The sequence below is a fragment of the Zalophus californianus genome, chromosome 15 (genome assembly GCF_009762305.2).
Source record: "Zalophus californianus isolate mZalCal1 chromosome 15, mZalCal1.pri.v2, whole genome shotgun sequence".
NCBI classification, from domain to species: domain Eukaryota; kingdom Metazoa; phylum Chordata; class Mammalia; order Carnivora; family Otariidae; genus Zalophus; species Zalophus californianus.
Window position 1 is genome coordinate 73,138,103 of NC_045609.1, and position 27,100 is coordinate 73,165,202.

At 32.4% G+C, this 27,100-nt stretch overlaps 1 protein-coding gene across 1 annotated transcript in view; it reads left to right on the forward strand.

Moving 5' to 3' along the window:
• Positions 1-27,100, forward strand: part of ATRNL1 (attractin like 1) — an 891,320-nt gene that overhangs the window by 223,369 nt on the left and 640,851 nt on the right. The window contains 1 exon segment of the mRNA XM_027596871.2: positions 15,211-15,348. Coding sequence (XP_027452672.2) covers positions 15,211-15,348 — 138 coding nt within the window.

The window sequence follows — 27,100 nt, forward strand, 5'->3', positions numbered from 1 at the left end:
GATTAGACATTGTAAAAGTAAAGATTGGTATACTCAAAGACAAACAATAGGAAGTACCCAAATGAAGCACAGAAGGAAGAATAACTGAAGCAAAATGAGCAGCACATCAATGAGCTGTGGGGCACGAGGCCTGGATAATCTGAATGAGGGGAGAGAGAAAGGGCTTAGAAAAATCAGAAAAAATAATGGCAAAATTTTTCTAAATTTGATAAATCCTGTAAATCCAAAGAGGCTGGAATGTCAATAAATGTTAAACACAAGAAACATGAGGAAATCTATACCAATGCCCATAATAATAAAATTGCTTAAAGCCAGTGATAAAAAGATAAAAGCAGCCCAGAGAAATAAGACTCAGTATGTACAGAGGAACAAAAATAAGTCTGATACCAGATTTCTCATCAGAAAAAATAAAAGTCAGAAAACAGTGGAGCAAGAGAAATGCAGCATCTTTAAAATAGTAAAAGAAGAAAGTTAACTTGGAATACTTAATGATATAGCTTACAAAAATAAGGTCAAATACTCTTTCAAAGTTACAAATACTCTGAAATTCATTACCAGTGGACCTGCTGTGTAAGAAGTGTTAAGAAATATTAAGTCCTTCATTCAGAAGGATAAGTTCCAGATATAAATCTGATCTATACAAAGGAATGAAGAACAAAGGACATGGTAGCCCTGTGGGTAAAGACTTTTTTCTCTAAAACTTCCCATATCTAAAAAAGGCAATCAGTGTTTTAAGGCAAAAATGACAACAGTGTATTCGGAGTTTAATTTTTATGTGGAAGCAAACTGTATGACAACAATAGCTCAAAGTCCGAGGGAAGAATAATGGAAGTGTACTGTTGTAAGATTTTTTTTACAATATGTAAGTGATATATCACTTGAACTTAGACTTAATTTGTAGATGTATATTCTAAACTCTCAAACAACTACTAAAATAACACAGTCATGGCCAAGAAAGTAGATAAAGTAATCCAAAAGAAGGCAAGATAAGGGAAAAAGAGCCATATAGAACAGATGGGACAAATAGTTAACTAATGGCAGAATGATAAATATAACGTCAGCTATTTCAGTAATGATGGCAAATGTAAATTATCTAATCACCCCAATAAAAAGGCTGAGATTTTCATATTAGCTAAAAAGGCAAGAACCAACTATACACTACCTCTAAGAAACCCATTTAAAATACAAAGACACACATATTTTAAAAGTGAAAGCATGGAAGTAGATATACTATGCTAACACAAGTCAAGAGAAAGCTGAATTGGTGACATTAATATCAGATATATAGGTTTTAGAGCAAAAAATATTACGTAGAATAAAGAGGATCACTTCATAAAGATAATTAGGTGAATTCATCAAGAGGACATAACATTCCTAAGCATTTCTACCTAGTGATAGACTTTCAAAATAGGTGAGGGTTCAACAGTGTCTGACAAGGCTTCTCTCTTGATTCCAGAGATATTGTAGGTTAATTTCTACTTTGACAGAAGTAGCTGCCACTACATCAGTTCATTTTTCTCTCACTGCTTTATTTTGGAGAGTGTATTAGTTTTCTATTGCAGCATAACACATAACCACAAACTTAGAAGACTGTATGTCAGATGTTGGATGTGGCCTGGTTGGCTTCAGCTCCCTAAAGTATGGTCACATTCTTTCCCCACATGTCCCCCTCCATCTCTAAAACTAGCAACATCATCTCAAGAGCTCAAATGGAATCTCTCACTTTGAATTTCTTACTTCCAGTAGAGACCAGTTCCTTTTAAGGGATCTTCTGATTGGATTCAATCAGGATGAGTTTCCTTTCTTAAAGTCAACTATGCCATGTAATATAACCTAATCACAAGATTAAGTTGATGACTGTTCTATCATATGTACAGGTCCCTACCACACTCAAGAAGAGGCCATTAGTATTTGATTAAAAAACTGAGTACCGTAACCTAGTTTCATTGACATCCAAAGATTAACCACCATACCATACAATTTACCCATTTAAAGTATGTGATCAATGAATTTTTAGTATATTCAGAGTTATGCAACCATCAGCACAATAAATTTAAAAGAAATTTTATCATCCCCAGAAGAAACCTTATACTTATTAGCAGTCACTGACTGTTAAGCCTGCACCTACCCTTGTCAGCTGTAGGCAAACATTAATCTTTATACCTCTATGGATTTACAAATTCTGGACATTTTAAATAAATTGAATCATACAGTTGTAGTCTGTTGAGACTGGTTTCTTTCACATTCCATAATGTTTTCAAGGTTTATCCATGTTGCAGCATGTAGCAGTATTTTATTTCTTTATATTACCAAATAATATTCAATTTTATGGATATACCACATTTTGTTTATCCATTTATCACTTGATGGACATTTGGGTGTTCACAATTTGGGGCCTTTTGAATAGTGCTTCTATGAACATTCATGTAAGAATTTATGTGTGGACCTATTTTCATTGCTTTTGGAATGGTGTATCTTTACTAGATACAATTACTTTGGGTTGAACAGTGATTACATCAAACCTTTTGAAGAACTGCCAAACTGTTTCAGAGCTGCTGCGTTATTTTGCATTCCCATTGACAGTTCACAAGGGGTTCTAATTACTCTAGATCTTTGCCAACACTGCTTAGTTCATGTCATTTTGATTATAGTTATCCTGGTGGGTGTGAAGTGGTATCTCATTGCAGTTTTGATATGCAGTTTCTTAGTGGGTATGATGTTGAGCATCTTTTCATATGCCTATTTGCTGTTTCCATTCTTCTTCAGAGAAATGTCCATAATATTCTTTGCCCATTGTTTAATTGGGGTATTTGTCTTTTTATTATTGAACTGTAAGAGTTCTTTATATACTGTAAATACAAGTCCTTTATCAAAGACTGATTTGCAAATATATTTTCCACTCTGTGGATTGTCCTTTCATTTTCTTGATAGTATCCTTTGTTGCAAAAAATTTTAATTTTTGATGATGGCCATTCTATTTTTTCTTTTTTCTTTTTGCATTTGGTGTCATATCTGGGAAACCATGCATATAATATAAGATCCCAAAGACTTAGTCCTATGTTTTCTTCTAACAATTTAAGTTTTAGCTATTACATTTAGGTTTTTGATCTATTTTGAGTTAATATTTGTGTGTGATATGAGATACGGATCAAACTTAATTCTTGAATATGTGTTTATCCAGGTGTCCTAGCACCATTTGTTGAAAGACTATTTTTTCCCATTGAATTTATTTTTTATTTTATATATTTTATTTTTCATCTTTTAAAATTGTGTTTTAGTCATTTCTGTATTTTCCATTTCTCTCCTTTTTATGTTCATGTTTTATTCTATATTCTTGAACATATAAAGCTTATTTATTTATTTATAGAGAGAGTAAGAGCCTGGGGGTAAGGGCAAAAGGAGAGGGAGAGAGAATCTTAAACAGGCTCCATGCCCAGTGCAGAGTGGATGTGGGGCTTGATCTCAAGGCCCTGAGATCATGACCTGAGCTGAAATTGAAAGTTGGACACTTACCTGACTGAGCTACTCAGGCACCCCAATAAAGCATACTTGTAATAGCTGTTTTAAAAATCATTTCATCGTGTGCAATGTTTTCTTGTTTGTTTGTTCTGTTGATTTTTTTGTTTGTTTCTTTTACTGATTATGGAGCAGATGTTCCAGCTTGGTTATTTTTTTGTGGTATTCTAGACATTGTGAATTTTTGCAGTTTTATTATATAATTTTATTATATAATTTTGTTCTGTTTCTTTTAGTGTGTTGTACTTTATTCTGGCATGCAGTTATGTTATTTAGAATCTGTATGATTTCAAGAATTGTTTTAAAGGTTTTTTTTTTTTTTTTAAGGTCCTGTACATAGCAGTCCTAAGTTCAGTGCTAATTTATTTCCACTGCTAAGTCAGTGTCTTTCTGTGGTCTCTATAGAGTGCTCTTTATATTATGAGATCTCGCCACTCTAGTTGGAATACAAAGTATTCCAGTCCTATGTGAGCTACTGGCATTATTTGACTTACTGTTTATGGTGGAACTTTCTCTAGCTTCATGGAGTTTCACACTCTGTGTTCAATCATTATTCAGCCAAAGATTTAAGAAAACTCCTCAGCAGATAGATATGTGTAGTTCTCTTTTCTCTCATGTTTTGCCCCCAAATTCTAGCCACTATGGCCTCCCCAATCTTTGATCTTTGTTTTCTGAACTAAATGAGCTCTCTGGCCTTTGTTTGGGTTTGCCTCCCTGGGCTGCTTCCTTAAATCAGTATCCAGGTAGCAAGCCAGGGGAGTCATAGGCTTATGTTTCCATTTTTCTCAGATGCCATTCTTGAGCTACCTGTTATTTGAAAGTAGTTGTTTCACATATTCTGTTCCATGTTTTTGTTGTTTACAAGTGGGAGTCAATTCTAAGAGTGGTTAATGCCTCATGGGCAGAAGTGAAAGTCTTGTGTCTGTTTTTATTTACAATAATCAATCTCTTGTAAACAACATATAGGTCTTGCTTTTTTTTAATCCAGTCTGACAATCTCTGCCTTTTATCAGAGTGTTTAGGCAATTTAGATTTAATATAATATTGGTATAATTGAGTTTTAGTCCTACCATCATGGTATTTGTTTTTAAAATTTCCTTTATTTTTTCTTCTGTTGTTGGTCCTTCCTTTTGCCTTTTTTGGATTAATTGAGTGTTTTGAAAGTCCATTTTTATCACTTTTATTGGATTTTTAGCTATACTTCTTTTGTGTTTTTTTTAGTGACTGCTGTAGTGATTGTAATAGTCATCTTTATCTTATCACAGTCTACCTTGAATCAATATTATACTACTTCATGTATAAGGTAAGAATATTACAATAGTGTAATTCCATTTACTCTTTTTCTGTCCTTTATGTAATTATTGCCATATATTTTACTTCTGTATATGTTATTAACCACACAATGCATTATTATGCTTTAAACAGATGATTTTCTTATAAAGAAATCATGATTAAAAAATCCTTCTACTAACCCATGTAGTGTTCATTTCTGTGATCTTCATTTTTTCATATAGATCTGAATTTACTTCTGCTATATTTCTTTAGCTTGATGAACTTTATTTAACATTTATAAATACTGTTTCTCAATTGTGGCTATAAATGATGTTTGCTTTCATATACCTGAAAAATGTTTTTATTGTATAATTGCATGTCTTTATATTTGAAAGATATTTTTATTGGAAATAGCATTCTAAGTTGACGCATACACTTTTTTCCCAATAATTTGAAGATGTAATTTCCTTTTCATCTGGCTTCCACTGCTTCTCTTAAGAATTCCTTTATCAGTTTTATTGTTTCTTTTTTGAAAGTAGTATTTTTTTAAATCTCCCTCTGGCTTTTTAAAATACATTTTCTCTTAGTATTTGAATATCAGCAATTTTAATATGATGGACCTAAGGTTCAGTTTTATTTTTTATTGTGATTATGAATTATATGGTTTATTTACTCTGTAGCTTGATTTTTTCATCATTTTTGTAAAGTTTTCTGCCATTATCTCTTCAAATATTGCATCTGTCCCATCATGTCACTCTTATATTTCTAGGAGTTTGCTTTACTTATGTTAGGCTTTTTCACTATGTCCATAATTTTTCTTACTGTTCTTTGTATTTTATATTGTAGCATCTCCTTTGATCTGTATTTCAATTCACTGATTCTTTCTCTAGATGTTTCCAGTTTTTTGTTAAACTTGTGTTTAAAGTATTTTTTTTTTAACATAGTACCCCAAGCTCACAGTATTAAAGCACTTTTATTCATGATTTTGCATCATCTCTTTTCTTGTTGAATTCTGCTAGGCAGTTCTTCTGTCAGTCTCTCTTGGTTTTATTTATTTATTAAAAAAAATTTTTTTTAAATGTGACTACAGTTATCTGGCTTCTTGACTTGCTTTGGCTGGTCTCAAAATGTTTCCCTCACACGTATAGTAGTTTGAGCTGGCTGCTTGGTCTAGGGGTCCTCTGCTATGGATGACTTTTTTCTGCTGTCCTATCATCCTCCAGTTTTATAGACTGTGCTCTATACATGTTATTCTTAGAATTCTAAGGAGAGAGCAGAGTATGTATGCCTCTTGAGGCCTAAGCTTAGAAATTGTATATCATCACTTCTTCATTCTATTGGTTTGAGAAAGCCTTGATGCCAATCCATGTTCAAAGAGTGGGAAAAATCCCACTTTTTTGGTGAGAGCAAGGATAAAATAATGTTATGAAGTTTGCACATACAGATATGGGAAGAATTTGTGACAATTATTTTTCAACTCATCTTCTTAGTTCTAATTTTTTTGTATGTTTGTTTATTGATATATAACTCATATGGCATAAAATCTACCATGTTAAAGTATACAATTCAATGGTTTGTAGTATAATCCGTAGGTGTATAACTGTCACCAAAATACAGTTCCAGAATAATTTAATTACCCCAAAACAAAACCCCATATCCTTTAATAGTCACTTCCTATTCTTCCTTCTCTTGGAACCCAAAACCACTAATATACTTTATTTCTCTATGAATTTATTCTGGACATTTAAATGCAGTCATACAATATGTGGGTTTTTGTGTCTGGATTCTTTCCCTAAGCATAGTTTTTTTAAGGTTCGTTAATATTGTAGTGTATACTGTTGGTCCTTTGCTTCTTTTTATGGCTGAATAATAGTCATGCATACCACATGTTTATACATTCATTAGTTGATGGATCTTTGGCTTACTTCCACGCTTTTGCTATTATGAATAATGCTGCTGTGAACATTTTCATATATACATGTTTTAATTTTTTTGGTATATATGTAGGAGAGGAATTTTTAGTCATATGATAAATCTGTATTTAAGCTTTTAAGGAATTACCAGGCTGTTTTCTAGAGATACTGTACCGGTTTTTTTTTAAAGTACCACCAGCAATATTTGAGGGTACTATTTATTCTGTCCTCACCAAAACTAGTTTTTATCCATTATTTTGATTATTACTATCCAAGTGGATATTAAGTGGTAGCTCATTGTGGGTTTGATTTGCATTTCCCATATGACTAATGATGCCCTTTTCATGTGCTTATTAGCCACTCATAAATCTTCTTTGGAAAATGCCTACTCAAATTCTTTGCCCATTTTCATTTTTTAAATTATAGTAATTTAAGCGTTACTTATGTATTCTGGATAATAGATCCTCATTAGAGATAGGATTCTTAAATATTTTCTCCTATTCTGTGAGATGTCTTTTCACTTTCTTGATGGTTTTTTTTAAGGAACAGAGATTTTTTATTTTGATGATGTACAATATGTTTTTTTCTATTGGTTGCTTTTGCTTTTGGTGTCATATCTAAGAAACTATTGTCTAATTCAAAATCATGAAGGTTTACACTTATATTTTCTTCTAACATTTTTATAATTTAGCTCTTACATTTAGATCTTTGATCCATTTGGAGTTATTTTTTATATATGGTATGCAGTACAGGTCCAAATTTGATCTTTCACGTGTTGATATCAAGTTATCCCAACACCATTTGTTAAGAAGACTATTCTTTCCCTTTTTAATAGTTTTGGCACCTTTGTTGAAAATCAGTTAACTATAGATGTATGGGATTATTTCTGAACCTAATGCTATTTTATTGATCTTTATGTCTCTCCTTATGCTGATACTACACTGGTTTGATTGCTATAACTTTTTAGTAGATCTTGAAATTGGGAAGTGTCAGCAATACTCTAACTTTTTCTTTTTTTTTTCAGGATTGTTTTGGCTAGTTGGGATTCTTTGTTACTTCTTATGATTTTTAGAATATGCTTGTCTGTTCCTATAAAAAAGTCTTTTGGAATTTGATAGATACTGCATTTAATTTGCAGATTAATTGGGATGAATTGCTATCTTAATATTAAGTCTAAAAATCTGTGAATAGAAGAAGTCTTTCAACTAATTTGTTTCAACAATGTTTTGTAGTTTTCAAAGTACAAGTCTTAACGTTTCTTTGGTTAAACGTACTCCCAAGTACTTTATTCTTTCTAATGCTACTGTCAATGTTTTCCTTTTTTTTAAAAAATTATGTTCAATTAGTCAACATTTTCTTAATTTTATTTTCAAATTGTTCTTTGTAAGTATATAGAAAGTTAATGAAACTGATTTCTCTATAACTGATCTTTTATTCTACAATATTATCAAAGTCATTTATTTGCTCAAATAATTTTTTTGTGGATTCCATAGTTTCCTATATGTAAGATCATCATGTCACCTGCAAATTGATTTAGTTTTAAACATTCTTTTAAAAATCTGGATGCCTTTCATTTCTTTTTCTGCCTAATTGCCCTATCCAGAACCTCCAGGACATGTTTGTCTTGTTCCTGATCTTAAAAGGAAAGCTTTCAATCTTTCATCATTAAATATGATGTTAGTTATGCATGTTTCATATGCCCTTTATCAGGTAGAAGCAGTTCCCTTCTTTTCCTAGTTTGTTGAGTATTTTCCAAGTATTGAGAAGATCATCTTGTTTTTTCCCCCTCTTTCTCTATCTACTTGATTGTTTTTTATGTGTTTAAACAATCTTAAATTCCTGGGATAAATTCTGCTTTGTCATGATATATAATCCTTTTCCTATGCTAGTGGGTTCAGTTTGCTACTATTTTTTTGAGGATTTTACACCTATAAACCTAAGTGATATTGGACTGTCATCTTTTTTATTTTATTTTATTTATTTATTTGACAGAGAGAGAGAGCGAGAGAGGGGACACAAGCAGGGGGAGTGGGAGAGGGAGAAGCAGGCTTCCTGCTGAGCAGGGAGCCCGACGTGGGGCTGATCTTTTTTCTAGTTGTTATATTCATTGTCGAAAGTATTAAAGCCTCCAACTATTGTTGAATTGTGTATTTTAATTTCTGTCAGTGTTTCTTCATGCCTTTCGAGGATCTGTTAGTAGGTGCATGTATATTTACACTTTTTATATGTTCTTCATGGATTGTCCTTTATTGTTACAAAAGGTCCCTCTTTATCTCTAGTAAAATTTTTAAAAGTCTATCTGAAATTTGTAGAGCTATTGCAACTTTCTTATGGTTGCTGTTTGTATATCTTTTTTCATTCACTTACTTTCAATATATTTGCATCTTTAGGTGTGTCTTCTATACAAAGTACATAATTAGATCTTAATTTTAACTCAGTCTGTCAATCTCTGCCTTTTGATTGAATTGTTTACTACATTCACATTTAATGTTATTATTTATATAATTGGGTTTATGTGTGCTACTATACTTTTACCCCTATATGTCTAATGACTTTTTTGTTCCTTTGCTTCTTATTTATTTATTGGTAAGTGAATATTTTCTAACGTAGCATTTAAATTTATTTAATGATTTTCCACTATATTTTTGAGTTATTTCCTTAGTGATTGCTCCAGTGCTTGCCATATACAACTTAGCCTATTAACATGTGCTTCAGATTCATAATAACTCAATTTCAATGAGATAAAATAATGTTACTCATATAGGTCTATTCCTTTTGTTTTTTAGAATTGTTGTATTGATTACATCTATATATGCTGCAAACCCAACAATACATTTTTACAGTTAATACTTTATAATATTTTGTCTTTTAAAGAATCTGAGAGAAGGAAGGAGGGCGAGTATATATTTATAGCTTTCATTATATTAATTTTTATATTTACCAATTATGGTTTTTTCATTCATTCCTGTGCATTCAAGTTACCATCTGTTAATACCATGTCATGTCTGTTGCCCAATATGGATTTTGTTCCACCCAGTTCCTTGGTGCTGTTATTGGGAAATATATTTTTATGTTATAAGCTCAACAGTATCATTATATTTGTCTTTTAAAATATAATTTAAAAATTAGGTAACAGAAGAAAGGAGAAAAAATATATCCTTTTATTGTTTTTCGTAATGGCATAATTTCTGTTACCAGTGCTCTTTATCGTATTGTGAGGAATTGAATTACTATTTGGGGTCATGTAGTTTCCCACTGAAGAACTTCCCATAGTATTCCTTATAAGGTAAATCTTCTAGCAACAAATCCTGTCAATTTTTGTTTATCTGTGAATGTCTTTATAAATTCATTTAATTTTTTTGAAAGTAGCTTTTCTGCATATGAAATTTTTGGTTGACAGTTTTTCTTTGACAACTTTAGATATATTATCCAGTGCCTACTGGCCTCCACTGCTCCTGATTAAAGGTCATTTGTTAATCTTATTGGGCTTCTTTGTAAGTGAGAAGTCATATTTTCTCTTGCTGCTTTCAAGATTTTCTCCTTGTTTTTGGTTTTTATCTTTTTTATTATACTGTGTCTGTCAATCTCTTCATGTTTTTTGTACTTAGAGTTATGCTTCTTGAATGTGTAGATAACATTTTTGTCAAATTAGGGAAGTTTTCAGAATTATTTCTTCAAGTAAATTTTAGCCTCCTCTCTCTCTCTCTCATCCTTTCAACACTCCCATTACTTGTTGGCTTGAGTATTTGATGGTTTCCCACATTTATCTGAGATTTTGTTCACTTTTCTCCATTCTTTTTTCTCTCTGTATGTACATAGTTTCTATTGACCTATTAATTCTTTCTTCTGCCAGTATTAATCTACTATTGAGTCCCTCTAGTGTATTTTTTATTTTAGTTATTAAACTATTCTACTCATTAATTTTCATTTACTTTTTAAAAATTTGTTTTTACGGTTGTTCTCTATTTGATCAGATATCGTCATACCTACTTTTACTTCTTTAAGCATAGTTTTATTTTTTCTGTCTTTAATTATTTTGAACATTTTCATTGTCTTATAGTTGTCCCGTGAGTCCAGTTCTTGGGCTATCAATTCTCATTTTTATTATCTCTCTCTTTCTTCTGAGTCTTCTTTTTGATGCTTTGTAAATTTTCTTTTTGAGGTTTAACTCTGTAAGTGTTTTTGTTTGTTTGCTTGCCCCCCACCTTCCTGCAAGTCAGAGTTTGCGAAGCAAGGCCTGAAGGCCGGAACTGGTTCCTTGCTTATTTTTGTAAATTAAGTTTTACTGGAATGCAGATATGCTCTACTGTTCATGTATTGTGTATGGTTGCTTTTGCACTGTAATGCACTATAATATAGGCAGAGGTGAATAATTGTGGTAGAAATTATATGATCAGCAAAGCCTAAAATACTTACCATCTAGCCCTTTACAGAAAAAAAAATTTTTTTCTCAGTGTATATTCTGTGTCGTATTTGTATGGTCTGAGTTTTTAGAAGTATTTCAAGGGGCCATTTACATCTGATTTTGCAAGGTGTTTATGAGGCTTTTCTTGATTACAGAACAGATTTTACATTAATATTTGATGTTGGAGTTTCTCTACCATGTGGACAATGTGAATTTCACCCAACATATGTGTCTGGCATAGGCTTTAAGTTCTCACAAGTGACTTTTTTTCTTTCATACACCTACCACAGTGTCCTTAAGGTTATTTTCAGCTGCTTTGGGCTTGTGATGTGCTTTAGTACCTTTTTTCTCTCCCACAGATAGGGACTGCAATTGAAGGCTTCAGGCATTATAAATATGGTTCAGTTTAGCTCTCTTCCTTGAGGATGCCAGAGATCATAGCACCTGGCCATGCTGAGTTTTCAAACCCATGTCTCCTTATTCTTGCTTGTTTATCCTATGTATAGTGAAATTCTGTTACTACCTCAAAATTCTCTTTAACATTCTTGTTTTGAATCCCAGTTCTGATTTTTAGCATCTGATAATCCCTTTTGTTTTAAGATAGGGTATGTGTTAAAAAATGTTTTGAGTAAATTTTCTGTATATACTTCTTTTGAGTTTTATTGAGAATGTTAAGCAGATATTTTTAAATGTTTTACATCTGTTTTAGAGAGCACATATTTTTCAAAACTATGTACTTTATTTGCATATCAAATGCTGAGTTTTCCATAATGTTTTCTTTTCTTTTTTTTTTTTTAAATCTGTTTGTGTATCCAGAGATAAAGAACCATCTGGGCTGGTTTTAAAATTTAGACAAAACAGTATGGATAGCTTCTCTTTAGCTTTATTCCTGTTCCTCAGCCAAGTTGTTATTAGAACCTTTCAAGTAACAGTGTACCCTGGAAGAACTGTTAGATGCAAGCTTCTATTGCTCACTGCTCCAGCACCCTGATGCTAGTAGGAATAAAACATAATCATAGGCTCATTGTGTATCCTTTTCTTGTCTGTGTCTGCTACAGCCATTATGCCTGGGTTCCACTTTCTATAACATGCTTTCTCTTTTGCCATTGTTACCATGCTAGTTACAAGCTATGACAGTGACCACCCCCCCGTCTTCTTTTTTCCCTCGGAAATTCTGTCTGCAGTTAGGTCTAAATTGGACCAGCTTTTTGTGTGGTATATTCATTATCTCAAACATTTGACTTTCCTGTATCACACTTTCCATGAGCTGTATGGCATCATGCGAATAATATGCTTCATGATTGCCCCATGGCTCAGAACTGCCTTCTGAACTTCTCATTTTCAGGAAGAGAGAGTGAGTGGCATTACACCAGGGATCCTCTTTTAATTTCCAGAGATATTGTAGTTTACTACTTTCTTTAATTTGTGTCATTTTCACCATACCCAAATTCCTATAGTTGCTGGCAAGTTTCCTTTTTATTTTAGTGGTGAGCTAACGGGAGGATGTTAGATGTGATTGCTTCTTATTCAGAAGTTAAAGCATTTGTTTTTATGATGAAAATATGTCACCAGGAAGTTCATAAAATACATATAGTAACCTATTTGTTATTTTAACTTTTTCAGGTAATGCTTTACATGTAGTGGGCACTCAATAAATTTTTTTACCTGATTGAATTAATTAGTGGTGTCACATAATAAAATTTCTATGAAACAATAACTTACACTTTTAAACAAATGTTAAAAAATTAAAGTTCTTAACATTATTATTTCTTATAATGGAAGCAATATGAATTTATTATAGAAAATTGATGCAAAAAATCTTACTAAACTAAGATAACATATATTAATTAAAATTTCCATAGGCATATTTAAACATTTTATTTTTTTAAACTTTGTTATTTTTATTTTTTATTTAGATTCAATTAATTAACATATAATGTATTATTTGTTTCAGGAGTACAGGTCTGTGATTCATTAGTCTTATATAATACCCAGTGCTCATTACAACACATACCTTCCCCAATATCCATCAGCCAGTAAACCTATCCCCCCATGCCCTCCCCTCCAGCAACCCTCAGTTTATTTCCTAAGATTAAGAGTCTCTTATGGTTTGTCTCCTTATTTTTATTTTTTTTAAATTTATTTATTTATTTTAGAGAGAGAGAGAGAGAGCACTTGAGAGAGCGAACAGGGGGAGGGGTGAAGGGTGAGGGAGGGAGAGGGAGAGAAGGAGACTTCCGCTGAGCACGGAGCCTGATGCTGGCCTAGATCTCACGATTTTGAGATCATGACCTGAGCTGAAATCAAGTCAGTAGGATGTTTAACAAACTGAGCCACCAAGGCATCCCATACTTATACATTTTAAAACAAAATTGTCATTCTAGTTGTAGTGTTTTGTATCTTGATTTCACTTAAATTATTGTGAACATTTTTCCTTGTTCTAAATTTCCTCACTGTTTCATAATGTAATATAAAATGTGAAAACTATGTTATAATTTTCCTGAGTTTTATAAAGAGGATGATGAAGATTATTTAGCATTTTCCCATGGTGACTTTATGTTATTTCTATACTGTCTTATAGTAGAGTTATGGCTCTGAAAATTTCTAAAAGGTATAGGTATTTAGTTTTTACTGTTCTTGTCTGTGTATTTCTTTACCCTTTGATGTTAGCTCTTGTGAATGAACCTTTGTTACTCTCTTAGGATTTCCCTCTCACTTTCAAATTTTCTACATACAAGAGGTATGGTATTTAATGTCTGTCTTTTGATTCATACTTTCTGATTGTGTGTTTGTTTCTGCCATTGATTAGCTGTGTGACTTTGGGTGGTTGCTTAACCCAGGCTTCCTTATCTTAGGAATGGTCCCCAGTGTAGTGCCTTCCATTGTAGAATCATTGTGAGGATTAAATGATATAATTTAGGTATAACACCTGCTTACTATCTGGCAATAGAGTGGTATTTATATATTCTAAAACTGATGCAAAATGTACACTGACCAATCAGAAGAGATGCTGGCCACAAACAATTGGAATTGACTGAATATTGGCTTCCCTGGCTAGAGTAAGAGAAAGCGCAATTAAATGCTATCTTAGTTGTAATAGTGATGAAAATGATTATGAGGGTGGCAATGATGATAGTGTTTGGGCAAACAGTTATGAAACTAAGTCATTATGCTCCAAATAGGACAAAAGGTATGAGCTTTCATATATGAACTTTATCTCTCATCTGAAATGCTGTTGTAAAATTAATACCAGAACTTATTAAATCTTACATTATGAACACATAAAAAAGTCTCATGCTTTAAATATGATTCTGTTTAGTTCACATTCAAATAGAATTTTGATTAAGCTTTGAAGCTTTTCTTATCCAAAGAAAATAAGACGATAATTTGCTTTTATGCAAATTAATTTAAAAGTGCTGTTTTTGTTAGTCATACATGGAGTTATTTGAAGGACCTGTAGCTACACAGTTTTCTATATTTATTGATCCTTGTTATTATGTGTAAATATAATTAAGATGCATTTTAACATTCTTTACCAAAGCTATATTATTCATTCTTGTGTTTGTATAACTTACTAGACATAATATTCACTTGAATCTTTAAGGAACGTGTTAAGTATTCCTTTATGGGGCGCCAGGGTAGTTCAGTCACTTAAGTGTCCGACTCTTGATTTTATCTCAGGTCATGATGTCAAGCTCGTGAGATGGGGCACCTTATTGGGCTCCGTGCTGGGCATGGAGCCTGCTTAAGATTCTCTCTTTCCCTCTCCCTCTGCACCTCACCCCTGCTCATGCGCACTCTCTCTTTCCCACTAGCTCTCAAAAAAAAAGTATTCCCTTTGTAGGTATACTTGTTATGTTTTACTTTATCTCTTTCCCCTATATTTTATAGAACATATGCAAAATTTCAACACAATTTATTATATATATTGTCCTGCATTAATATTTTGAGCCACATATATTTTACATAAAAAAATAAAACTTGGGAAATGTCCTTCGGACTTTGCTACCATTCAAATTTGTAAAATAAATTCTTTGTCTTGATAACTATTATACTTGCTATGGTTTTGTAGGTATTTATAATATTTTTTACTCTTCTCTTTAGCTTGCCAGTGTAATGGACATAGCACTTGCATCAATAATAACGTGTGTGAACAGTGTAAAAATCTTACCACAGGAAAGCAGTGTCAAGACTGCATGCCAGGTTATTATGGGGATCCGACTAATGGAGGACTGTGCACAGGTAAGTATTTTTTCTTTTACTTCAGTGTATTTTTACCACAGAAAAGAAAATTGAGAAAGATACAACTCTTGTGGAAAATATATTTTATAAAAGAAAATTTTTTCCATTAGTTTTTTTTTTCTTAAGATTTTATTTATTTGACAGAGAGAGAGAGAGCATGACAGGGGAGAGGATCAGAGGGAGAGGGAGAAGCAGACTCCCCGCTGACCAGGGAGCCCGATGAGGGACTCGATCCCAGGACCCTGGGATCCTGACCTGAGCTGAAGGCAGACGCTTAACTGACTGAGCCACCCAGGCGCCCTCTGTTAAGTGTCAGTATTTTTAGAAGGTAGTATTTATTCATTAGGGATGATGTGAACTATAACAATTCTCTGATATACTTTAAAAAGTTTTTTTCTTATTTCAAAATGAATACATGGAAAATTAACAAATGCAGATACATTAAAAATCGCCTATAGTCTCACTATTCAAAAAATTCACTGCTGATTGTTTTTTAATAATAGTAAGTTATTGTTTTGACTTTAGATATAAGAAATAATTAATGGTTTTGTGTATGCCTTACATCAGATAAGCTTTTTTGGGTTTGGAATCAATCCTGGGCTGAAATCCCCCCTGCACTGTTCACGTGTATGACCATAACCACTCAACCTCTCAGCGCCGCATTGTTTTCATATGTAAAAGGGAGATGATAAAGATCAGATGAGATCATATATATTAGAGGCACACATAAGGGAATTGAAGTACATTAAAAGAGCATTTAAAGTGCTATTCTCATCACATTTTTTTGTTCACTAAACTCTACTTTTCTCTATCTTCCTCTCTATCCTCCTGCTTTTTTCTCTTTTTAGAGAATTTTTAGGTTTTCCTTTTTTTGATTTTTTTATGTTATAAACTTCCTTTTATTTTTTTAATTTTTTTATAAACTTCCTTTTAAATTGTAATTTTATAGTAATCCTTTTTTATCTCTAGGTTGGTCCTTGTCCCTTATGTTTTAATCTTCTGTTTCTACTTGGAAGTTGCCCATACAGCACCCACAGAAAAGCCTCTAATGTTGGTTAGGAAAAGATGAAGACTCTTATTAAACAGGAAGCTGGCCCAGGGCCTGGCCTAGCGAAGAATATTAACACTGCTTACATATTGTGAATAATGCTGCTGTGAACCTTACTGTACAAATATTTGTTTGAATACTTGTTTTCAGTTCTTTTATACATAAACTAGGAGAGGAATTGTGGTAATTCTACATTTAACTTTTTGAGGAATTGGTAAATTGTTCAAGTTGTTTTCCATAGTGGCTGCCTCATTCTACATTCCCACCAGAAATGTAGAGGATTCCAATTTCTCCACATCCTTGTCAACACTTGTTATATTCCATTTTTAAAAAACTTTAATCATCCTAGTGGATATGAAATGATATCCCATTGTGGTTTTGATTTGCATTTCCCTAATGACTAGTGATGTTCACTGTCCATTCATGTGGTTGTTGGCCATTGTATATTTTCTTTGGAAAATATCTATTGAAGTCCTTTGCCCATTTTAGAACAGTTTATTATTTTTTAAATTGTAAAATATACATAGCATAAAATTTACCATTTTTGCCATGTTTTTGTGTGTAGAACAAAGGCATTAAGTACATTTACTTTGTTGTGAAATCATCATTACCATCCATCTCCAGAACTCTTCTCATCTTGCAAAACTGAAACCCTGTACCATGAAAAAATAATTCTCCCTTACTCTTACTCCAGCTCCTGGCAACCACTGTTTTGTTTTTTGTCACTATGAATACGATTTCTCTAGATAGCCTGAAATATGTGGAATTGTACAGTATTTGTCCTTTAATGACTTATTTCTCTTAGTGTAATTGTCTTCAAGTTTCTTTCATGTTGTAGCATGTCAGGGTGTCCTTCCTTTTAAAGGCCAAATAATATTCTGTTGTATGTGTATGCTATTGTATGTGTATATGCATACACATACATTATCCATTCATTCATTAATGGACCCCTGAGTTGCTTCCATCTATTGGTATTGTGAGTAATGCTGTGATGAACATGGGCATGCAGATATTTGTTCAGGTTCCTGTGTCTTTTCATGTATTTATTGGCCATCTGTAGATCTTTGGAGAAATGTCTACTAAGTCCTTTGCCTATTTTTTATTTGGGTTGTTTGATGTTGTCATTGAATTGTGTGGGTTCTTTATATATTTTAGATATGAAGCCCTTATCAGACATATATTTTGTAAATATTTTCTCCCATTCTGTAGGTTATTTTTCACTTTCTTTATAGTGTCCTTTGAAATGCAAAAGTTTCCAATTTTGATGAAGTCCAGTTTATTTATTTATTTTTTTGTTGCTTGTGTTTTTGGTGCATATCTAAGAATCCACTGCCAAATGCAATGTCATGAGGATTACCAAAGTATGAATTTTTGCCAATATAGGCAAAAGGAACATTTGGATAACTATCTTAGTGACAAAATGTTTTAAATTAGAATGATAAGTTTTATCACTCCAGTAGGCATAAGTGCTTTTAGAAATATGTTCCCCTTTGGGGATGATACTTCTCTGCTAGGTTTAAGACTAAGTTCAGTTATTCCATATTCATTTTTGTTGCTGACATTACACATCTGGCAAGCTGAGGCATAATGCAATGGAAAATTAAAGGGGATGAAAGATAAATGCTTATCTTATTCACTACTGCACATTCTCTGGTAGTTTATGGAGCTTTAAATAATTCCTTATAGTTTCCTTGTTTCCTAAAGTTGGCAAGATATTATTTTGCTGTCTCTGACTTCTCTATGGTGATATAATATATGAAAGTCATTTTTACTTCTTAGGACCACATTAGCTATTTAACTAAATCAACAATAGGTCACATTTGGTGAATTATTTTTAATGCAACTGTGGCTAAAATCAATTTATAAAAACTGAGAGAAGTATAAATTTACTGCTGTTTCTTTATTTTTAGTTCACCTTATTGAGAAAAGTTCATTTTTCATTAATGTATGCATTTATTAAAATTCAAAGTCTGTTGATAGTAAGGGAAAGAAGGAAGTAGGTTTATATTTAATGGTAAGGCTTTAGAGGTACTGAAGATTCAGAGATTATTTTTTAAATTCAGTCTACTAAAGTCAATTTAACATTGTTGCCAATATTAATAAATGTACTTGTAGATTTTCCTCAGATTATTTTTAGACTATGGCATATTCATAGCTATTCTTTTATTACAATTAACTATTAAAAGTGGTTTATTAGTAACTGTCAGGGGGTGCCTGGGTCACTCGGTCAGTTAAGCAACTGACTCTTGATTTTGCTTCAGGTCATGATCTCAGGGTTGTGAGATGGAGCCCTGTGTCAGGCTCTGCACTCATCACGGAGTCTGCTTGAGATTCTCTCTCTCCCTCTCCCTCTGACCATTCCCCTGCTCTCTCTCTCCCTCTCTCTCTCTCTCAAATAAATAAATAAATAAATAAATAAATACCCATCAGAATGGCTAAAATTAACAACACACGTAACCACAGATGTTGGCAGGGATGCCAAGAAAGGGGAACTCTCTTACATTGTTGGTGGGTACGCAAACTGGTGCAGCCACTCTGGAAAACTGCATGGAAGTTCCTCAGAAAGTTAAAAATAGAACTATCCTATGATCCAGCATTACACTACTAGGTATTTACCCAAAGGATACAAAAATACTGAATTGAAGGGGCACATGCACCCCCATGTTTATAGCAATGTTATCAACAATAGTTAAATTATGGAAAGAGCTCAAGTGTCTTCAACTGGTGAAAATGAATAAAGATGATGTGATATATGTATATAGACAATGGAATATTATTCAGCCATAAAAAAGAATGAAATCTTGCCATATGCAAGGATGTGGATGGCGCTAGATTGTATTATGCTAAGTGAAATAGGTCAGCCAGAGAACGACAAATTCCATATGATTTCACTCATATGTGGAATTGAAGAAATGAAACAGATGTACATAGAGAAAAAAAGAAAAGAGAGAGGGGAATTCCCATAAAGAGACTCTTAACTATAGAGAACAAACTGAAGATTGCTATAGGGGAGATGGGTGGGGGTATAGGTTAAATGGGTGATGGGTATTAAGGAGGGCACTTGTGATGAGCATTGGGTATTATATTTGAGTGAGGAATCAATAATTCTACTCCTGAAACTGATATTATACTGTATATTAACTAACTGGAGTTTAAATAAAATCTTGGAACAAAAACTTTTTAAAAAGTGGTTTATTATTAAAATTATTTTATTTCTCATTGATGTCCAAGAAGATTCTCTGATACAAATTTGCTCTGGAGCTGCTATCTATCTATCTATCTGTCTATCTATTTATCTATCTATCTATCTATCTATCAATCAATCTTTGTAGCTATGGAAGAATATAACATTGTAAACAGCTTGGGCTTTGGAATCATACTGCTTGGGTCCATATCCAGGCAATGCCACTGTCACCTTGGGTAATTTTTTAACCTCTTATTGTCTCAGTTTCCTCACTTAAAAGGAATGTGACTAATTTAATTTATTGTGAGGCTTAAATGAGGTACTTTACATAAGAAATAATATGTATTTCTGGCAAATGTTAACTCTAGAATGCTATTATTGCCATTATTGCTTTTATTTTTATTACAATTTGTAACATCAGTAGATTTAAGTATGTTAATAAAAATGTATGATTTAGACTTTGTAACAGTATTGTTTTTGTCATATTATCTCCAGTTTGACTTATAAATTTTAGTAAAAGAAAATAAGTGAAAGTTTCATTGACTAGAACTTCTCACTCAACAGTCTATACACTGCATTACTTTGCAATGAAGGATTATCCTCGAATTCACAAACAATTATTGAGTACTAACTATATGCAAAACACTGTGCTAGGGCTTGATTTCTCTACATTGTAAGGGTGCTATAATAGTGTTATGAAGAGGTTGAATGATAGAACCAGGGACAAAGAGATTAATTCTGACGGAAGGATCTGGGTAGGCCCTTTGGAGTTAAGTTCAATTTATAAGTTTCAATTTTATAAGATTATCATTAATTGCATGCTTTATATTATACCTTGTTCTAAATGTAAGACAACTAAGCTATAATGCTATTAATCCCCAAAATGTTTAAAAATATTTATATGTACTTGTTTTATTTGATTATTCATAAAAAGATGTACTATAAGAACAAAAAAAAACCTCGCCAAATCATGAAATATAGGCATTTTAAAAATTGCAGTCATATATGACCAATAGTTTTCTTCATCTAGGTCTTAACTCTTTTTGATTATTTTATTGCAAGATGTTTAATGGGTGAGTTGGTATTACCCATAAGATTTTTTTCTTTAACATTGCATTCATAATTGGTTTTAGCAAAGTCTAATTTTATATTTATTAAGTTGTATTTTTTAGTTCATTTTCTTGTTCTTTTTCTAGGTTTTTGAATACTATACTCATCTGATTTTTTTCTTTCTATGTTTTTAAATTTATGTTTTTACTTTTGATAGTGATGAAGAAACTTACTCTTTTCTAGTTTGGGGAAAAAAGAGTTCTTCCAACAAGTGACAGTTCTAGTTTTGCCTTTGTTTCATATAAGCAAATTGAGGAGGGCAAAACTTATTTATTTTAAAAATTTTTTGGTATATTGTGGGTATCTACCCAGAGCTGACTTTTACAGAAATATTTAATAGTTTAATAAATACATTGGGCTATGACACAAGTATCCTCAGAGACAAGAGCGTCGTAAAAGAAATATGAATGAGCTCTTCTTTCTCTCTACTAGGATTTTAAACCCGTCTCACAAAAACAAACAAACAAACAAACAAACCCTCCTCACATATTAGAGATGTTTATAGAGGCTGAAAGTTTATAACCAAATGAACTGAGTATTTCTTGAAATAAGTGTAAGAAATTTAATTCTCTCAAACTGGGAACATTGGCCTGAATAATCTAAACCTGCAGATGAATGAAAATCACTTGACATGGAAATCTTATTTCTATTAATTATTTTGACACAACAAAGTTAAAAGTTTGTATTTTCTTGGTATACATGATTTTCCTGTGTGGCAGAGAAAGGCCAACCTGAGACTTTAACTATCCCAAAGAGAGGCCATTACATGAATAATTATATAATTATATGTAGATATTTAGCATGTGGTATGGGCATGAGGTTATACTTTGATTAAAGATTTGCTTCAGAATAACATTTAAAAAAAATTTAAATACATTAAGAAAACCACAAAAGGCTTTTTTAAATCATTCAGAGCTGTCTGTTTAAACTGAAGCATTTAAAAAAATCTTTATTTTATAGCTTCTATAATATTTGTAGCTAATTTATCTTCTCTCTGTACTAATTATTTTGAAATATTTTGTTTTTCTGGGGGATGTGTTCCTCTAACTTCAAATACTTATAGCCCTAAGCTTTCTTTATCCCATCTTTTTGAGTTCTCTTCAATCCCTTTTATCCTCATAAAAGGAATGAAAAGGACAAGAAGAACTGAGACTATGAAAAGTATTTGGACCTGACATTAAGTCAAGTGATTTCAGAATGACCTTGATTGTGGTTAGTAGAAGGTGCAGTTTTTACTAGTTTCTTGTGTGTTAGATGCCTTTTCAGAGAGATGTCTGTGGGCTGAGCCTCATGAAACTGCTAGAGACATAGTCAGTGAACTTTTGAGTGTTGGGGAACTTTGCTTGGCTTACTTCCACACCTTTATTATACCTACCCCTTTTCCTCAAGATCTCTCTCCCTGTTTTTTTTTTTTTAAAGATTTTATTTTTTTGACAGAAAGAGACAGTGAGAGAGGGAACACAAGCAGGGGGAGTGGGAGAGGGAGAAGCAGGCTTCCCGCCGAGCAGGGGCTCTATCCCAGGACCCTGGGATCATGACCTGAGCCGAAGGCAGACACTTAACAACTGAGCCACCCAGGCGCCCCTCTCTCCCTGTTTTTCATTTGCACAAACTTCTGCTTTCCACCCATCCTAACTTTAAATCTTCATTTCAACTTTTGGCATTTGGTTAGTGTTATTTAATGTCCTAGACCTGATGCTACAGATTATTTCCACCTCTGGTTTGTATGTTTTTGACAATGAAGTGTCTCACTTGCATGCTTTCTTTTCATTAATAAGTTCACTAATATATCTCATGGAATTAAAAAAAATACTTAATGGTTTTAATTCTACAAGTATAATACTTATGTTTTGGGGACTAGATAGAAGTCATTATTTTATCATAAGTGTTTAATATTTCTCTTTAATTTCATTTGATGTGATTGATGCCTAGTCCCTTTATAATGTATTGCTTAAGGTTTTGTGTTATAAGGATCTGGCACTATCTGGTTGTTTAAAAAGTGATGTAAGATAGTATAATTTAATTTAACAATAAAAAAGGCTTTTATACAAACCTACAAAAGTTAAGCTTTTGACAACTAAAAGGTAAATTTAAAATGGGGCATATTTCTCATATTCTCAAGCACAAAACATTTATTTTGTATACTCCAGAAAATTAGAGGTTAATCTAAGAAATTCTAAGCATGTATTTTGTTTTAGTCTGATTTTATAGATTTTTTAAAGAGTAAAATTAAGCTAAATGCCAATTTGGATACATACTTTTTCATTGCTCAGATAATGCACAAAAACTAATTAGTGATGGTGGACAAGTTAATTATATATTAGAAATGCCTAGAGCAGGTGTGGGAAAGCATCAGCATAAATATTTTCTGTAAATATTTCATAAACATATTAAAATCCTTCTTAATATATTATTACCAAGAAATACTTTTTCTCTCAAAGGTCCATTTTTATATACCAGGGGATATGAATGCAAATATTTGCTTTTCTTTTAATCACAAATAATTTTATCTATACCTTTCATCTTGCTTTTTCTCTATGGGTCCATCTACTGATTTTTAAGAAGAATAATCTATATTATTAGGCTTTAAAGGAAGTATATAAATATTTAATTGTGTATTTATTTTAATAAGCAATTTTAACTTGTTTTTTGACTTCCTGTATTGTTCATATTGATTAGCCAAAAACTGAATTCAGCGACTTTATTATTTAAAAATATTCTCCTTTCACCCCATCTTAGTTAACGATAATACCAGTTAAGCTCCCATGATTCTTCTTAATCTCAGGAAACAAACTGCGGTTTGCTGGAGTGGTGGGGGAGTGGGAGGGATGGGGTGGCTGGGTGATAGACATTGGGGAGGATATGTGCTATGGTGAGTGCTATGAATTGTGTAAGACTGTTGAATCACGGACCTGTACCTCTGAAACAAATAATATATGTTAAAAAAAAAAGAAAGAAAAAGATAGCAGGAAGGGAAGAATGAAGGGGGAGAAATCGGAGGGGGAGACGAACCATGAGAGACTGTGGACTCAGAAACAAACTGAGGGTTCTAGAGGGGAGGGGGATGGGAGATGGGCTAGCCTGGTGATGGGTATTAAAGAGGGCACGTACTGCATGGAGCACTGGGTGCTATACGCAAGCAATGAATCATGGAACACTATATCAAAAACTAATGATGTGATATATGGTGATTAACATAATATAATAAAATAAAAAACAATAAAAAAAGCTCCCATAATTCTTCTTCTCTTCTTTTGCTGTTGGATGTTACAGGTTAGCTGAAATGGAATAGCTTCTTATTAAATATTTGTTGAATGAATGAATGAATACTCTCCCTACAATCTATACCCTCCATAAAATGTCTCCATTTGTTATCTACCTTTTATTTCCTTTAGAGGAAGAGAAATAATTAATAATGTTTTCTTGAGATATGGAACTGTTTACTTCACATATTGCTAACAACATCCCTTCTACTCAAAATGGAAAAAACAAAACCCTTAACACATAGGGAAAAAGATAACACCTCAAAGTTGTTAAACATAATGTTGTTATTGACTTACAAGTCAAAAACATAAACATGTATTTTATTCATTTTTTAGGTGTATAAATGTTTAATCTTTTCAAAATCAAAAAGGTCTATTTAACTTTTTTTGTTTTGACATAATTTAATACAGAAAAGTTCCAAGTAAATACACAGAGTTCCTTCAGTCTCCTCTCTGTCTTGTTGTTTCAGTTAAACATTGCAGACTTGATGGGCCTTTATCCCTTAAATACTTTAGTGATATTTTCTAAAAACTATGAATTTTCTCAACTACATTACAGTTACAGAAATCAGGAAATGAACCTTGGTGCATATTTTATTAAATATAGACCTTATTTAGATTTTACTAATTGTCCCAGCATTGTTCTTTAGAGAAAAGAAAATCCAAGATGACTGGTTGCATTCATTTTTATGTCTCTTTAGCCTTCTTGAATCTGGAACATTTCTTGAGTCTTTTTTTTTTATTAAGTGACATTGACATTGCTTAGTATTATAGCCCATTTTTTTGTGTGTGTATAGCATGTGCTTTGTATGAAATATGTCTCTGACATTTCTTCATGATTATATTCTGATTGCATACTTTTGGCAGGAATACCACTGAAGTTATGCTAAATTCTTCTTACCATATCATGAGCCACATTCTATCATACTTCCATTAATGGTAATGTTCAATAGGGACATTTGGATAAAGTGTTATCTGCCAGATTTCTTCACTCTAAAGTTACTATATTATCCTTTAATGAAAAAAATATCTTTTAGGAGATACTTTGAGACTGTGAGTATTACGTTAGTTCTTAAACTTTTACCTACTGGTTTTATGATTTTTACTAAATGGTGATTTTCTGTCATTCTTTCTATACTAATTATTTGGCTTTCTTTTACAATGAAAAGCTTTCTCTTCTCTAGTTTGTGTATCTTATCTATGTATTTATGCATCTGTGTATCTATCTATCTTTGTATCATCTGTCTATACATCCATTTTTCATATATCTACTTATATACTATTTATCATTCTTTGAGCATTTTCTTGTATTTTTGCCACCATCTTGGACTTTTCCTGCGCTGACTGGAAGCTGGCATTTCTTAAGCAGCCTTGGTTCCTTTAGTGGGCTCTTTGCTACAAAGACAATTTTATTTCTGGATCATCTCAACAGACAGAACTGGAGAATAAATATCTGTGTACACACATGCTTACTTGTCTACCCATAGACATATATTCTTATACATGTCCATAACTACACACATTGATACACATTTCTACATCTACCTATATTTTACACTAAAATCCATGAGTTTAGGGGCATCTGGGTGGCTCAGTCAGTTACAAGTCCAACTTTTGGTTTCGGCTCAGGTCATGATCTCAGGATAGTGAGATTAAGCCCCACCTCGGGCTCTGTGCTCAGCTCAGAATCTGCTTGGGATTCTTTCCACCTCCCTCTCTCTCCCCCTCTGCTCTTCCCCATGTTTGCACTCTTTCTCCAAAATAAAATAAATAAAATCTTTAAAAAAAAGATCCATGAGTTTACACTAATACCTCATTTTCTGTCCCTTACTACAGGGTTCATTCTATTCTTCCTATTGTCCAAATTTTTAAGCTGACTTTCATTATCCACAATATATATTTTTAAATTTCCTCAATCTTAAAATGCACAGAAAGTAGTTTTGGAATTGCTAAACCATACCTCTGTGAAAAGGAAGTTTACTAATTAGAGTTTAGCATTTATTTATTTATTTTGTCTTCAGTATGAGGACATATAGTCTGTAACTGTGTTTCAAAAGTACTTGTGTTCATTCTTTTTCCCTCCTGTTAGTCATTTCAGTAGGGGCCATTCATTTATTTCTGTGTTTAGTCAGCTTTAGGGCCACCTGCACCCCACCAGTATTGTTGGTGTAATTTTCTTTTTTGAATACATGAAATATTAACATGGTCCTTGGTGTAATTTTTCTTTTTTGAATACATGAAATATTAACATGGTCCTCAAAGTCACAAATGTACAAAAAGTCAATTTCTCCCTATTCTTTTCATGACATTCTCACTCATGACCTGTAAGTAACCTATCTCAAACCAGTCTCTGGTTTATCCTCCCTATGTTATTTTTAAAATTAAATATGTGGAAACATGCATATTTTCTCAATTTTTTACACAAAGGTAACATGTTCTGTTGTACTTTTTTTTGTCATTTAATAATTTAACTTGGAAATCATTCCACATTACAGAGATCTTCCTCATTGTTTTTATAACTACCTAGTACTACATTATGAGGATATACTGTAGTTTATTCAACTATTCTCCAACTATGAATATTTAGGTGAATTCCAATAATTTCAAATATCAGTAATGGTGTAGTGGAAACTTTTGTGTGCATATATATATATATCTGTACTGTAAGAGGTGTATCTTCAGGATAAATTCCAAGAATGGAGCATGTGAGGTTAAGAGATAAACACATACATTGTATTGCTAGTAATGATTGTACCAGTCTGTGCTCCTACTAGCAGTGTATGAGAGAGTATCTGTTTCTATATAGCTTTGGGAAAAGAAAATATTTTTATACTTTTTAACTTTTGTCTGATAGATGAAAATTTTAATTTTTAGTTTTCTTATGTGTGAAATTAATCTTATCTTTATACATTTAAGGACCATTTTTTTTTTTTCTCATTAAACTTTTGTTTTAATGGGTCTCAAAATTCTGTGACAGATTTTTGGTCAAGTTGTTTCCATTAAAAAGTACTGATTTTAAAAACTAATAACTTAAAACTGCCACACACACACAAAAAAAACATGGTCCACAAAACATTCTCCTTTCCTTCTGAAGGTTTTACGATGCATTGTTATCATTAACCAGTCTTTTACTATTAAACTTAAATG